Here is a 17,105-nt window from a genome sequence, read left to right on the forward strand (position 1 = left end):
TCTATGGCTAATTAATTAATATAATTAATTATTTCATTTAGAGTTGTCAAGCACAGATGATTTTTCTAAATTTGTTTGTTATGTTTACCTTTTATTTATATAAAAAATTCTAATTAGATATAACGTATTTATGGTAAATCTATGGCTAATTAATTAATATAATTAATTATTTCATTTAGAGTTGTCAAGCACAGATGATTTTTCTAAATTTGTTTGTTATGTTTACCTTTTATTTATATAAAAAATTCTAATTTGATTGTTATGTTTATCTATTATTTATTTAAAAATTTTAACAATCAGTTGATTTTCTATATTTGGCCGTTGTAACTCTTTTTTATTACTTCTACAAAAAATTTAACATTCTTTGTTGAGATTATAAATTAAAGGAGGTGAGGATGTTTAAACTTGAATTTAAAGGATCTTTATCTTGATTGTCAGGTTAATACTTCATTAACTTGTTAAATTATCTTATAATTATAATTGAGTATAAAAAATATTGGCTATTTAAATACAGAATGTCTCATTTTAGTAGCAAATATGAAAATTCAATGATTATATCTAAAAATTTTAATTCAACAATTATATAGCAAGATGTGACTTAAATATAAAATTTGAAATCATTTTATTTCTATTCAAAGATTCTTTTGAGTTAGGAAAAATCTATCTCTTATAACTAAGGGCGTTATTAAAAAATTAGTATTTAAACTTACCAACTCAATTAGAAAATCTTAAGGATTAATATTTTATAATTGACATTAAAAAACTAATATTTGAACTTAATAACAATTCTAATATTATAATTAAATTATGACATTAAATGATTAATATTGAACTTAATTATTATGATGATGACTAATATTTGTATCTGATATTAAAAATAAAAAATCATATCTCAATGTTAAATTTATAAAAAATATATTACTAAAAATTAATATTTAAATTAAATTAAAAATCCCTATATTTAAATTTAGCATTAATAATATTAAATCAGAAGTACCAATAACAATTATATGTAACATGCAAAGCACATCTTTCAAAACTACTACCTCTATCCCATTTTATTTGCTTGTTATTCCTTTTTTGGATGTCCCAAAATATTTACAAGGTTTCTAAAAATTTAGATACGTGAATAATCATTTTTCCCATAATAGCTTTTATGATTGTTCATTAAATAAATAACTTTTATTAATATCTTAATGAGTTAAAGGTAAAAAAAAGACAAAATAACTTTTGTTAACTAAATTCTTAATATGCGTGTTTTGTCAAACCATGCAAACAAAATGGGACGGAGGGAGTAGTTAGTACTTCAAAAGTTTGATATTTCATACTAATGTAACAATTAATAGTCTTACCATTAATTAGAGTCTAACACATATTAAAAAAAGAAAAAAAAAAAAAAAAAAGCTCTATAAGGATGGATACTCATGTTAATTATATGTATATTTGAGAAAATTAGAACAATTTAATTTCAAATTAATATGTTAATTAACCTAATGCTGTCTCTTTGCATTGCTTAATAGCTAAATTAACTAAAAATGATAACAACGTAAAATCTATTATGTGTTGAAGAAATTCAATTGTTAAGCATTATAATAAATCTTATTCACTTAATCACTTCCATCAACTTGAGTCACTGTGACACAATAATAAATCTTACTCACTTCCATCAACCTGCCTAAGTGGATATTATTTATATAAATCCTAAATTATTACCAATAATAATAACAAGAAGTAAAACACATATTTAAACTTATGAATTTATCGAATTTTACCTATTAAGTTGCTAAACCTTTGAAACAAATTAAGAATTTTAATCCAACCGCAATATTACTAATTCAATTTACCGCTTTTATCTATTTATACCAGGTTTTTAAAGCTGTTGATTTTTATTATCTAATTAAATTTGAGAAGAATTTGATTTCCGATTAAACTGATTAAATTGATCGGTCCGGTCTGATTTTCAAAATAATGATAAATACAAATCAGTTATCAATTGATACGAAAAAATTCAATTAATTATCAAATGTTGGGAAAATCGCTATTTTTCCCGTCCTTCGGATCGGCTTCAAGCAGGAACAAATGAGAAAATAAAATAATGACTGAGAAATTAAAGAGAACACGATATTTTAACGTGGAAAACTCCCCAAGTGGAGAAAAACCACGACTGTTGTCAAACGACAACCAAGAAAAATATTCACTATGCAGCAAATTGTTACAACCACAATTACAAAATATTTTTCTACCCGACACCCTCAAAACACCCCAAATATTTTATACTCCAAGGGACTCCAAGAGACTTGCTCTAAATCCCTAATATAAAACACATTCAAGTATTTTTGGTGTATTTTGGTGTGTTTAGAAAGCTAAACATTAGCTTTCTTTTTATAACTAAACCTTCTACCCTCAAAACTCAATCTCACCGATGTGGGATTGAGCAAATACACTTTTTAATATTTTTTTTCTTTTGTTTTCAACAACGGCGGCTAACAATCTCCACCTTGAAAATAAAATAAAAAAACACAACATTGTCTGCTACCGACAATCATAATTCTTATCGTCAAGAATTATCATACTCCACCATAAAAGAGTATCGCCACTTGGAACCACTTTACCGACTCCAAGAATTTTCCATCGGCCATGTCGGATCCCGCTAATAGTTTATGGTGCAACCCTCCTGTTGACTTTTCCGAGAGTTCATTAGCCATCGACATTTTTTTTTTTTTTTCACCACACACTTTGCATCAACTGTCAACCAATGCCATGCGCATTTCCGTGGATCAGCTACCAATAATCCGTCCTCTTTCATGGCATCCTAACGGGTAGCAATCATGCCATGAGGACATACATCTCTCAATTACAGAGAGATCACATCATCTCCTTCGCCACAGGAGATCACATTGGCAGCAGCAACGTTAGAGCTTCTAGCCGAATCAGCTCCACCGTTCGGGCAATCCTTTCTCACGTGTCCAGTTTGACCACAAACCCAGCAGACAACCTTCCTCTTTCTGGAGCTTTTATTCTTTTTCTTGGTACCGACAAATAAAGCTGAATCCTCATATGATTTATTTTTCATTTCATTCAGTCTTCTCTCCTCAGTAAGGAGCTTACTAACCACATCTGCATACACCACTTCCTTACTACCATATTTCAGAACAGGTTTCATGTGCTCATATGTCGAAGGAAGTGACAGGATGAGTCGGAGAGCTTTATCTTCATCTTCGGTTTGCACTCCAAGAGTTTCTAATTCAGAGATGATGCCATTAAGAACACTCAGATGATCTGACAGCTTTGTACCTTCCGCCATTTTCAACGTATGAAATTGCTCCTTCAAATATAACCTGTTGGATATATTTTTGCCCTGGTACAATTCTTCCAGTTTCTCCCACAACTCCTTTGTCGTGGACAATCCAAGCACATTAGCAAGAACATTTTTTGCTAGACACATGCGAATTTGACTTGCCGCTTTGATATCCAGCTCCTCCCATTCTTCATCGCTAATCTTGGATTTTTCTGAGTCTCCACTGCTACTGTCTTTTCCTGAATTCTTTCCGTTGACTGGTTTACCCTTCAAAACCTTATGCAGTCCAGACTGAATCAACACGTCTTTGACTTGCACTTGCCACAGTGCAAAATTCATTCTCCCGTCAAATTTCTCAATCTCACATCTCATAGCCGACATGCTTACTTGTGCTTATAACAGTGAATCTAATAATTAATGAAGTAAACCGATTCGGCAATACCCAGGAAAGATCACAATGATCTCCTAGACAATATTACCATTCCACGTAAAATCTCAGTTGGACGGAGGGGTCACAAGTGGTCCCACTTAAAATCCGGCCTTCTAGACAGAAGTTACGTGCACGGTATATTATCAGAATAGAATAACTTCAATAATTATCGTCAGGACATTCACCACCGATACTCAAGCACACCAAAGCAAAGCTCCACTCGCTTCAAGACTTCCAAAACTCCACCTGCTTTTAATATAAAATAATTTCAACAACAGTATTTCTGATGTGGAAGATCAGACTAAGCCGCAACCACAGAGCATACTTATAATTACAAGAAATTATTTTAACACTAAAAGCTCCGCCTAACAACTAGGCTCTGATACCACTTGTTGGGAAAATCGCTATTTTTCCCGTCCTTCGGATCGGCTTCAAGCAGAAACAAATGAGAAAATAAAATAATGACTGAGAAATTAAAGAGAACACGATATTTTAACGTGGAAAACTCCCCAAGTGGAGAAAAACCACGACTGTTGTCAAACGACAACCAAGAAAAATATTCACTATGCGGCAAATTGTTACAACCACAATTACAAAATATTTTTCTACCCGACACCCTCAAAACACCCCAAATATTTTATACTCCAAGGGACTCCAAGAGACTTGCTCTAAATCCCTAATATAAAACACATTCAAGTATTTTTGGTGTATTTTGGTGTGTTTAGAAAGCTAAACATTAGCTTTCTTTTTATAACTAAACCTTCTACCCTCAAAACTCAATCTCACCGATGTGGGATTGAGCAAATACATTTTTTAATATTTTTTTTCTTTTGTTTTCAACAACGGCGGCTAACATCAAACACTTACAATCTAACCGTTGAATACAAATCAGCTATGGATCCTACAAATCACCTAAACTAAATGCCTTATTAGTCAATATGCAGCGTGGAGAAAATTGTATAAAAGCTAAATATTTGTTCAAAGGGAACAATAAATATAGGAACAGTAAAATTAGTAGTTGACTGCAAGAACAATAAAGAGCTGCTGCAAATATTTATCCATTCATCAAAACAGATCGAAAATACAAGCTTTCAATGCAAGAGAGTTCATTGATTCGTATGGTGGAATAAGCTAAGACCTCTTCACAGATGCCTGCAAAAAAGGTTTCAGAAAAAGCTATGCATATATTGCTCAAGTACAAAGGACTATCTTTCTAAGATGAGTGATTTAATTCGTGAAAAAGGTTATTTAATTAATAAAAACCTTTTAATTTAAAAATAAAACATTTAAAGAAATTTGAAAAATATTTAATATTTTGATAACGATTGTTTTATTTTTTATTTTTAATTTTTTGTAAAAATTGAGTTTTTGTTCACTTTTTTAGAACATGTTTTTTATCATTTGCTGTAAATTTGGGACGGTAATTATATATATATATATATATATATATATAAACTTGATTATCCTTATTCCTTACTAACAAGGCAAATCGAAAACTCCCTAAAACCTTAATTGAATCTTGTTAAAACATAGGGACTTAATTAAACTTTTTTACAAAGTCGAGGGATAAAATTGAATTTTTACTCATTTGACAAAAGAGGAGGAATATATAATTTTATTTAAATTTTAATTAAAATAAAAGTGTATTAAATGGAGGGAGAGAAGAGACTGACAATACTTTGGCCATGTGCGGTCACATCACAAAGGTTGTGATGATTATTCAGATTAAAAGCTGAGCAGTGAAATATCCAAACCTCATTTTTTGTCTTACGCGCTAAAACAACAGTTTGTCACTCACTCTCAGTAGATTCTCCGTCAAGAAGCATAAAGTTTGTAGTGCACGCTCTCTTTCGATGGAGTGTTGAAACAATATCAAGAAATATTTCCTTCTTACAGTATCCTCTGCCTTACTGGAATAATTGCATCTTTGCTTCTGTGCGCCAAAACTGAAGCAACAACTCACTGGATAAACCCTAAACCCTATCTATCTCCTACTTCTACCACATGATTCTTCTTTTTTGGTTTTTGCTTTGTGCATACAATTAGAAATATTTATATAGAGCCAATTTAAATACATGAGGACTGAATTTCTCATTTGTATTAATACCATTTTTATATGTTGGAGATAGCATAATATAAATATAGTGTATATCAATTTAGATACTTATGGATATTATTGCCATGATCATTAGAATAAATATTGATTAAGTTTAATTTAATAAAATTTTGAAATCCATACTAAAAATAATGACTCATGAACAAATGCATATTTATAATTTATCAATGATGTTATGGAATAATATATAGACCCCAATCAAAACAAATTAAGAGAGGTTAATGTATAGCAATTCATTACGAGCTATACACAACATGAAGCAATTTTCCCTTTTGAATAATATTAATATAGAAATAAAATTTTTTATTCCTTACATCTTTTATAGGATATTAGAAAATTAATCAGAGTAAACTTAGATTATTATTAATTTTCTTTATCATTAACTTTTTTTATATTTTCAGTAATAAATAAATGTTGTTTTTAAAAGTCATTTTCATTGAAGTAAATATTAAATAATGTCTTTAAGTATTGTCTTAATTAATAGCTAGTCGACATGATCAATTTTGCACATAGTTCTATTTGCATCATATAAAAATTCTGTGTGTCCAAAGCAGAGAAGAAGAAGCTATACGATAGCCAAGAATAAGATCCTCCATGCATACCAAAGTTTGAACACACAACACACGACATCCAATGTTAGACACCCTGCCGAACAATATCTTTTGATGCCTTCATGGGAAATAATAATAATAAAAAAAAACATAAAATAAAGCAGCTTTGCAAGCAAACATGGGTTTTCATTTCTCCCTTATTTTATTGAAGATATTTTTTTTTTATTTTTTTTTAATATTGTATGCTTGTGATTGTGAATTTATATGTTACATATACGAAAATAGGAGGATGATATATTACTAAACATTTACTTAAAACAAACTAGAATTGATACCCGCCATTGAATGCTGAAATTTTGACGTACTTTTTAGGGTTTTTTCTAATTCTAACTCTTTACTATTTCTATATTGTATTTTCTTGAATTTTAGAAATTTATTAAGTTTTATCATTTATTTGCATTTTTTTTATATTTTAATTAGTACAATGGACATTGAAAGATACAATTTTATAACGATATGACTACTCTAAATTTCGAATTTAGTGATTTTGCAGATAAAGCTCACAAGGAATGAAATCTACTAGGGTAAATTAAATCATTTATTAATGGGTCATCAATATTTTCATATATATAAATATGCAAAAGAATTATGAAAAATAAAAGAGCAAGTCAAATGAGGGAAGGTCAAAAATAAATAAAAAGGAGTTGTACAGGAGAGGAAACTGAAAGAAAAAGACAGAGCAAGACTGCATGTTACCTTTCTCTTTTATACGTATTGATTGCACACCAACACTGTTAATTGATTGATCTTTTCTTGAAAATCCGAGTCCCTATGCCTTCCCTTTCCTTCTTCTTATTCTTTCTTTACAATTTACGTAACTGAGAGGGTAAAAGATGTGATATAACACAGATCGATAGAGATATGCGTTTACTAATTACTAGTGATGGATATGGTTTAGTCACATTCTATCCTTTGTCTACTCTTCTTCTTCGCTTCCTTCTATCAAATCAATCACTACCCATTTTTCCGTTTCTCATAAATCATAATCTTACACTGTCATTATTATAAATTACACGTTAATAATTATTATAATTATTTATCAAAAAATTTCATAATATAAAAAGAATAGAATAGAGATTCCATCGTACACTGTTATGTTCATGTTCTTTTAATCAGATAATTTCTTTAACTATTTGTTGGAACTAAACACATTTTTGGAATGTCAGTACTTTCTTTAATACATTTAATTTCTCTCCTCTGTTTTTTTTTCGACTATATATAAACTACGTATATCTCTTCAACAGCTATCTCTTCTTGCCCTTTTCTATCACTTCCCCTACCTTCTCTTCTCTATGCTTGTCTTTTCCTTCTCATGCTCTTTGTTTCTCCATAGAAAGAGGTTCTTTTCGATGGAATGTGTCTGTAGGAGAAAGTACCAACATCATGGATTCCGCCATAAATGGAGAATGAAGCACAAACTAGACTTATTTTAACGGTGCTATCTTATCTGAGCTTCTTAATTAATTTTTTATTTTTTTTTTTCTTGACCTTGCAAGACTTTTAAAATTTTGTATTACTACGGTGTCAGCTCTTTACGCCTTAAATAGTTTATTTATATTTTATTGTTTTAGCCCTCCTTCCCATCTTTTCTTTTTCAATGTATTCCTCCTGAGCTTTGTGTAGAGTTTAATGGTATTGCTGTTGTAATTTATGAATAGTTTTTTAATGAGATGAGCTTTAAATTTCTTGCAATTCTTCTTTCGAAAGCAGTGTTTGGGTTAGAAGGACCATGAGTGCAGTTTGTTATATCTATCTTTGAAAACTCAGTGTGCTATAGCTATTGATTAGCTTTGAGAATGGTAGTTGTAACTTTGGTGCAATTAGACTAATTGCTATTTAATAACAAAGACTTGGCTTAATTAACAAAGTAGTGTTTACATCCAAAATAATTAGAGTATTTCATCAGATGAAAAAAAAAATTAAAATATGCTCTTATATGTTATTGACTCTTTTTTTTTTTTAAGAATATATGTTAGTAAATTATTGTTAAAGTCATTTTAATGATAGTATAACTTACCATTTCTTGTATCTTATTTAGTATTTATTCACTTTTATAAAAGCTCAAATTAGCCATTAATTATTTGAATTTGCCTGCTTATTTATTGTAAAATAATACTTGAAGTATCATGAAAATAATAATTTATCAATTATATTACAAGTGTAAAATTAAAATTTCATCTTACTATTGGAGGGTTAAAAGCTTTAAATGTGATTAAGCTTCAAGCTAAATTTAGTTAGTTTAGTTAGTTGGTGGTACTGGAAATCCGGATAATGGTAATTTAAAAAAAAAAAATCTCAACTTCCACCATGTTATGTTTTTTAGCGTTGCTGACCGTTACATTTTGGAATACTGATCTAATCTTTATTTTAATTACTAAATATTTCAAATCAATATCGTAATATTTTTATTAATTGAAGTTTAAACTCCCAATTATTCATCAAACAAACCATGCTTGAATGGTTCCCCTAATTAAAAGCAGATCATTAAGATGTCCAAGACTGGAAATTTTGAAATGAGGGAAAAACTTAGATCTAATCTCCAAATTAAATTCTAAGAAATAAAGAAGATAAAATGTAAATTTAATTACTAATTTATAGAGGCAGTATTAGTTGTTTAGAGCCTTATAATAGTTGAATCAGATTTGGACAGGCCCAAAAAGCTTGCCCTATTAAAAGATAGGCCCAAAAAACTTGATCTATTAAAAGCCCACAAACATTAAAGTTCTGGATGAACTTGTACATGTGATATAAACACATTTTATCTGCACAAAAATATATAAATATCATTTTATTCCTCTATCCCAAAATATGAATGGTTTAAGAAAATAATTAATTTTTCTAAATTACAAAAAAATTAAGAATAATTTGAACACATTAAACAAGGGTAAGAGTAAAAAAAAAAAAAAAAAAAAAAAACTGACTTATTACTCTTTGAAACACTCAAAATTGATTTATATTTTAAAATGGGTGCACCAGTTGATTTATCTATTTGTCGCAGACTGAAACCTATTGAAAAATCTCAAGCAATATCAAGATGGAAAAATAAATGGAATGACAAGGTACAAGAATAAACATTTAAACAACATTTCACTTGTTTTGAGCACCAAAAGAAAAGCTAAATCCTGAGCTCATCCTATATGGTTGCCGCTTGCCAGATGCTTTTCATATTTACACCCAAGATTGCAACTTACAAGCTGAAATTATGGACAAAAAGAAATGGTGGGAAAATTTCTCTCTCTCTCTCTCTCTCTCTCTTTTAAATTGATAAATTGAAAGAAATCGAAAAAGCAAATAAAATAATTGAATGAAATATCAGCTTCCAGTTCCAATAGTTACATATTCATTGAGTGCTGATAGCCAAGACCTTCTGCGCCTGGCGGCATTGCTAGAAGTTGATCGTCCGAGTCTTAACCTTGAACACCTCACCAGTTTTTCGCGGAGGTTCCGGTCAATATTACAAGGAACTAAAGAAGGGCATGTGTCTGGAGTTCCTAAGCAACCTTTAGTATTGAATTTCATTGATGGGAACTTCTGGCAACTTAAAGAGCGAAAAGAAGAGGAAAGAGGGGATATTCTAGCGCAACCAAAATCTGGCTTGCAAAGTGGAGTGATCACTGAAGTGGGTTCTAGCTCCTCAACCGAACATGAGCAGAACGACAGCGACAAACTTGTTCTGCCAATTGTCTTCACCATTCGCCTTGTTTCTGCAAGCTTCACAAACGAAACTATGCCGTGTCGGCAGAGAGGACAGGTAACAGAGCCTGGAGGACCTTGAGCAGCAGCTGAGGTGCAAAATGTACAACAGAGATATAATGCACACCACGTGCAAAATTCATGACCGCAGCCTGCATCATTGAATATCAAATCCTTTTATTTTTGGTGATCCTTGGGATTTATCCATCCTAGAACAATTCACAATCACAGACATTCAACCAAGGTTATGAATTCAGATTCCAACAATTATTCGTATGTAACATGCCATTGCCAGATAAGAAAGGAGGTTCCCGAGCATTTGAAAAACAGAATAATGGAAAGCAACCCTCTTTTTTTTTTTTTTTTTTTTTTTTTTTGATACAGAAGTTCTAGCTTTGCTTCTATTTAAAGTTCCAAACTTAATTAGAATTTCATAGAATTAAAGATATTCTAATGTTAGCATATACCAAAAATGTTACTTGTGGAATTGTAAATGGATTGTACAAAAATTATGGAATTTATGTATACCAAACAAGCTTCTAAAGTTTAGATTTCACGTGAATTCCATAATTTATGGAATTCATCTTACACCAAACAAATTCTCAAAAAAAAAAAAAAAAAAAAAAAAAAAAGCAAAAAGAAAAATATACTTCAGTAGACTACCAGAGTATCAGACTCTCAGACTTGGTCCATCACCAAATCTGCATGACTTGCAACTATATTAATGGTCAACTTATAAGTGTCATTATTAAGATGTTTGAGATCCAATATGTAGTTCATATTAAAAAAGGATTCATTTTTCTCATAATTTTAGTTGATTTTTGAGTTTTCATATGCATGGTACATTTCTGCTCTTTAAGTTGCCCTCTAATAACTATGTACTCCAGTGGCCCCCCCCCCCCCCCCCCCAAAAAAAAAAAAGAAAAATAAATAAAATAAAATAAAAAAAACCAACGCTATGGCACCACGGTTAGCAAACCCTATTGCTAACTCAATTAGATCAACTCTTGAATCATCATAACCAAGTACCAACCATTATCATAACAGCCATATATCACCAATTTACTATCCCTACTGAAGAGGATTCAATGGCAACCCACAGGTCCCCTTGGATGCATCCAGCAACTTCACTTTTTAGTGGCAATGGGTATGTCCAAATAGAATTATGCTCAGAAAAAAAGAATGGAACGTTATTACAATATAAAACAGAATTTTTTATGTAAGGACCTGAACTTTTTTTCTTTTTAGCTTCCTAAAAGAGCTCAAAGAACAGAACATAAGACAGAGAATCTGAGGTAAGGGTTGTAGAAGTTGTATTCCTTACCTCGTGAGAACTTAAATCAGCCAAAAAAAAAAAAAAAAAGGATATGTATTATTGAGTCATTCCTTTTGGCAATAGAGCCAACCTAAATGAAAAAGATGCAGAAGAAAAATATATATAACCAGAAGTCCTACAGTAGCAAGATCCTGATGAAAGACTACTCCGATAGGCCAATCCTTCAGCATCTTTTAAATGTGGTGGCTACTCTTACACCCAAACCTACAATCTAACTCACTGCTAGCTCAGGGCGTTAACCATTGCACCAGACAATGGACTTACATAAAACAAATATCCAAGGAAATTTGTTCGAATAACTTGTCTTTTCCCGCAACATGTGCTTGTGTGCTTGTTGGTAACATTAGTTCTCACAAACATAATGGAACATTGGACATCATTTGCTAGTAAAAGCAACTTACCTTTTGCAGCGACTGTGCAAGCCCTTTCCAGACAAACAACACATGGATCCTTGCAGGTGGTTAGCAAATCATTGTTCCTCCATCCACATTCTCTGGAAACAATCCCAAAAAACAGAGAAATCAATGTGATATACAACCATTCTATTCCACGTCCCTTCTCAACAAAGTGCATCAGGCATATTCACAAAATTTATATGACAAAAGAAAGTAAGTTATCTACATTTCTTAAATTCCTTCATCACTATGTTATGCAGATCAAGTTCCCCCAATAGATTATAGTAATTTAACTCAGATTTCTTGCATCACACATGTGTTTGATCCACACAGCATGTAGTTTCATTACCATAGCTGGTTTGAATCAGCTGACTCAACAACACATCTAAAAACCTAAGCACATGACAAAAGGATAACTTACATTACTTGGATAAGGAAATTTTTCTACTTCAAGTTGCATGGAACCCAAAATTGTCTGAAAGCAAATATGTGTGAAGAAAAACTTACACAATACCAGTGATTTGTCTTACACAAATTTCAAATTGGATGGTACAAATTCTAAGACACATCTCCCCGTTCTATTAGCCTCTTCATGGATTTAATGCTAATGTGCATAAGGCACTACTGCCTCTGCACTTCTAAGTCATACTTCACTTGGACAATCAAAGATTAGATAATGCAAAAGATTAAATACTCCCAGGGATGTGATCAAAACCCTAGTATGTCAATACCAAGCAAGGTGAGGATAAAATGTTCAAGATTCATAAGTAGATAGTTATACAACAGTAGGTTAATGTGGAATAGTATAGGCAACAAAATATGATAAACCAAACTCACCTAGCAATTTTGATAATGCTCATAAGGGGAAGTGATAAATATGTTGAAGGACACATTTTTGGCTCATATTCTGGCTGTGTACTAAGCATCTCTTCAAGTTCATTTCTACGCCATGACCGAGCAACCATCAATGGTGTCCATCTTGAACCAAAGATAAAAAAGGCCAAAGAGATAAGTCAACAACCGTCAATTCATAAAGATAATCAGTATAAAGGCAATATTATGCTAGACATATGAGATGCATACCCATTTGCATTTTCAGCTGTCAGACTGGCACCCCTGGCAATCAAAATCTGAACAACAATAGTTACGAAGATGGTAAAGCTTCAGCATAATTGCAACATCATGATTGAATTTTAAATTTTTTTTTTCCTCTTTAATGGGAAACATACTTGACAACATTGTGCATTACCACCACATGCAGCGTAGTGAAGAGCTGTGCTTCCAGCACCTGAAAAGTGAAAACAGGCATACAGCATTAGACAAAATATAATTGCAGCAATAATAGTTCCAATCCAGAATAAAGGTAGACTTAGAGAATTAACTTTCTGTACACATATAACAACATCAGGGAGGAAATTGTTTAATTAGGAGTCGGCCATAGCATTATCAGGTAGCCTGTAATACTGTAAAGTATCATCTTTATTTCAGCAGTGACTTAAGAATTGGATATTCTACAACCATGTTTGGAATATTGCTTTCTACAAGATGACAAGAAAGAACGAGTCCCATAAATTTTCCTACACAATATCATAACATTATTCGCTATATTTCAACTAATAACCTTCAGTTGATTAATTGCAAGAATGGTACCAAAAAGCACGCAATAATGATTTAAATGGATTTGCAAAACTCTTCAAAGTTTAAAAGCCTCTAGCTGCAAGCCAAATAAAGTGAGAAATACATTGAAATCATGGTTTTGAAGTTATTAATCTTGTACAGAAGTCAGAGAAGTGTGTGAATTTCAAAGTAATATCAAACAAACAACAATAAAATTAACTACAAGTGCACCTCCATTACTATTTGACTAAAATCCGGTAAATTATCGATATCAGCAGTGGACAGTGATTATAAATTGAAAATGTGAAAGATAAGAGTATGACCTATTAGATCAATAGTGGTTCCATCTTCCACAGTGACCTCAGAGGCAGAAGCTCCTAAATCTAAGAGTAATTGGACAGTTTCAACATGCCCATTTAGTGCTGCCATGTGCAGAGCAGTCATGCCTCCATCAGCAGTTCTATTAATTACTTCATGCAGAGCACTGATGCAAGCAAAACGGCACAAGAAAGAAATCAAGAAAGCATAACGGGGCAAAAAAAGAAGAGAAAGGAAGAAAGAAATATCACATTAGTCATGGAATTTAGAATAGTAGGTACCATTCATCAAACTCTGAGACTGGTTCACTGTCATTTGATCTTTCCCTCAATATATTCCAACAATCAGGGATGCTAGGTATGTAATCTGCAAGGAGGAGGCGCACACAGCGAGTATGGCCATTCAAAGCAGCCAAGTGGAGTGCAGTACCCCCATTAAGGTAATCTGATCTGTGAATCTAAAGTCAAGGATTCCACAAAATTTTCACAATCTTAATCTTTAAATTCTTTAAACCATTCATGGTTAATCTGTCTGAATGGAAAGTGACTTACATTGGCTTTAAAAAGCATCAGAATCAGAACAACCTCCCAATGACCATGTTGACAAGCTTGCATCAAAGCAGTCTGTAAAATGAGAAACTAAATGCTTTATATAATTTTGTAGATGAGTAATTGATTTTTTGGAAATCTGAAAATCATGTTAACATTACCTGACCCCGATAATTCCTCAGATTAATGTCAACTCCAGACTCAATCAAGAGGGAAACTATCTAAAACCATTTAAAAGCACAGTTAAAAAGACTCGATATTTATAGTAAACATTTGCCATACAGAACACGTTACCAACTCAATTGAAATTATCAAATACCTCATGGTGACCTTGAGCTGCAGAGTAATGTAACGGAGAATTTCGAACTCCAAAGGTTGAATACCTTGCAAGCCTTGGATTGCATTCCAACAAAGCCTTAGCTTCTTGAAGATCTCCATCTCTTGCTGCAGAAACTAAACGTTCCCCAGATGCAGAACAACCGAAGGAATTACCCACGAGGCTTAGAAATTTCATGATTTTTTCGCTCCACAGAAAAGTCTGTTGATCTTGAACAAAGTGAACAGTAAATAAAAGGGATTTTGTTTCCTCAATCTTTAAATTTAAACCAGGTAAAAGCTTCTATAAAGACAATTGAATAACAGTCAAACGCTAACAGTTCACATAAATTCCTTGTATCTACCAAACCAACAGCTACCGAAAGCTCACTAACTCATCAAACGATTGGTTGAAACGGTCAGAATCTCACTGACTTTTGATAATTCCTAAGGTGAACTACAAGACTCCTGTTGACATCCAGATGAAAGAAAGAACAAAAAGGTTGTCATTAACCACTCATTGATTAAAAATTAAAAAAAAAAAATTAAGGAAAAAAAAAATACTACTTTCCCAAAATAAGGTTACAATCTGGATGTGATACTGATTAGTTAAATATCTCGTGAACTTCGAGAAACCCAACAAAACAAACACATCACAACAAAAACAAAGCAAATTACTTTCCCAAAGAAAACAACGATCTCCGGACTTCCCAAACAAAATTATCATCAACTACAAATAAATATTCAATACTCACTTTCAAATTTTTCTTCAAGAATCAAAATCCCCAAAACCCATTTCTTAGTTTCTTCAAAAAAATCAAAATCTCCAACAAATGATCCAAAATAAGGAAAAATATACGTATATTTACCTCAAGAAACGAAAACCTCGAGCACCCACCTGAAATTCACAACGAAGAAGCAAAATCTACCATACCCATTTCCTCAAAGAATCAAAGCCTGTGAAAACTAAGATAAAGTATCTCTCTATCTGGAAATAACAATAAAGAATTTACTGAGAAACAAAATGTTAAAAATAAGATCAGCAACACTATAATAGAATAGTAGATTGTCTTTAACTAAAACGAAGGAAAGACACTTGCCTATATACGTACCATTGTTAATTTTTGCCAAAAAAAAAAAAAGAAAGACATGAAAGGAATAAAAAATGAAAAAATAAAAAATAAAGACGGTGACTTTTTAACTGCAACCTCAACCAACAAAATAATAATAAAGAAATGAAGAGAGCTTGCATGAAAGGCGTGTTCGTGGAGGGAAAATCAAATGGTCAGCAGCAGTCAGCTTGGTTCACATCCGCCTTAAGGTGCCCTTAACTTGTCCCTTTTTTTTTTTTTTTCCATAATACTCCCATCTCTTTTGTTCAAGGAATCCTCTGATTACCATTTTTATGGAATATGGTTTTAATTATTATTATTATTGCCATTTAACAATAAAAAAGATATTACGGATCAATTTTTATATCATATTAAATTTTATTTTCTATCTTCCACATTGAGAGTTATAAATTCTGAAAAATAGAAAAATCCTCAATAATAATCTAATTTCAAATATTGCATTACAATAAAAAAATAGGAAATAATCATTTACCAAATAAATTAATTCTTAAAATTACTCTTAACATTTTTTTATTTCTTTCTCTTTCCTGATTTAAGTGAAAAATATTTATTTAAGAAATATTTGAAGGGAATTTTCTAAAAGAGTTTTATGCTTTTACATTTTTCTGTTAATGCAAAATAGCTTGAGGATATTACCATTGATTACCATATATATATATATATATATATATATATATAACTATCAACATTATTAAAAAATTAAAAAATAAAAAAAAATCAAAATGTTCTAACCAACTTTTTTCTGAAATAAAATTGTTAAAATAAAAATCAATGTTTTAGAAGATAAAAAATTATGTTTAATAAATCATAAATTTAAATATCTGGTATTCTAATTGTTAGGTTTCTTAGATAGTTTTATTAGCTAATTATTCACTCATTGTATATTTTATTTTGTAATACTAATTAATTTAAAGAAATAAAATTGATGATGCTAGATATTATAAAGAAATAAAATTAATACAAAAAGTAATTACTCGTTTGGAAACAATGAAAAAAAAAAAAAAAAAGAACTTCTCCAGTGATTAGAGACAAGAAGATCACTGTCAGTCCCACCTCCTCTCCACCTTCTCTTACAAATAGATTTTAATTACTACTTGGACCTCTTAAAGTTTGACCTCATATACATTTACTAATCCTTATTGTTTCCAAAGCACATTAATTAATTTTCAATGTTTAAAAAATGTGACTATTTAGCATTTCAGTAATGTGAATTTTAAATGTTAATATAAGAAAAATTTTTGAAAAAAAAAAACCTCATATTCAAAACATTCAATTTTTCATATTTCATATTCTAA

General features: G+C 31.1%; 1 protein-coding gene across 11 annotated transcripts; it reads right to left on the minus strand.

The window, feature by feature from the left end:
* Positions 1-9,490: 9,490 nt before the first annotated feature.
* LOC105633599 (E3 ubiquitin-protein ligase XBAT32) lies at positions 9,491-15,946 on the minus strand. Of its 11 annotated transcripts, none has more exons than XM_089725109.1 (12): positions 15,928-15,946; positions 15,547-15,665; positions 14,682-14,900; positions 14,524-14,583; positions 14,366-14,437; positions 14,096-14,271; positions 13,820-13,980; positions 13,109-13,167; positions 12,963-13,009; positions 12,717-12,857; positions 11,886-11,977; positions 9,491-10,300 (listed from the first exon to the last, which is right to left on the minus strand). In XM_089725109.1, exons 3-12 carry the CDS (start codon positions 14,874-14,876, stop codon positions 9,768-9,770), a joined length of 1,536 nt encoding a protein of 511 aa, XP_089581235.1. In that variant the 5' UTR covers positions 14,877-14,900; positions 15,547-15,665; positions 15,928-15,946; the 3' UTR covers positions 9,491-9,767. The 11 variants fall into 11 exon arrangements, with proteins under 11 accessions (XP_089581235.1, XP_089581234.1, XP_012071618.1 ...); XM_089725108.1 differs by having other exon boundaries at positions 14,682-15,145; XM_012216228.4 differs by lacking the exon at positions 15,928-15,946 and adding an exon at positions 15,790-15,901 and having other exon boundaries at positions 15,576-15,665.
* Between the last annotated feature and the right edge of the window lie 1,159 nt (positions 15,947-17,105).

This window comes from Jatropha curcas, chromosome 8, assembly GCF_041381405.1.
Source record: "Jatropha curcas cultivar XTBG-Jc1 chromosome 8, XTBG_Jcur_1.0, whole genome shotgun sequence".
In the NCBI taxonomy this organism is placed as follows: domain Eukaryota; kingdom Viridiplantae; phylum Streptophyta; class Magnoliopsida; order Malpighiales; family Euphorbiaceae; genus Jatropha; species Jatropha curcas.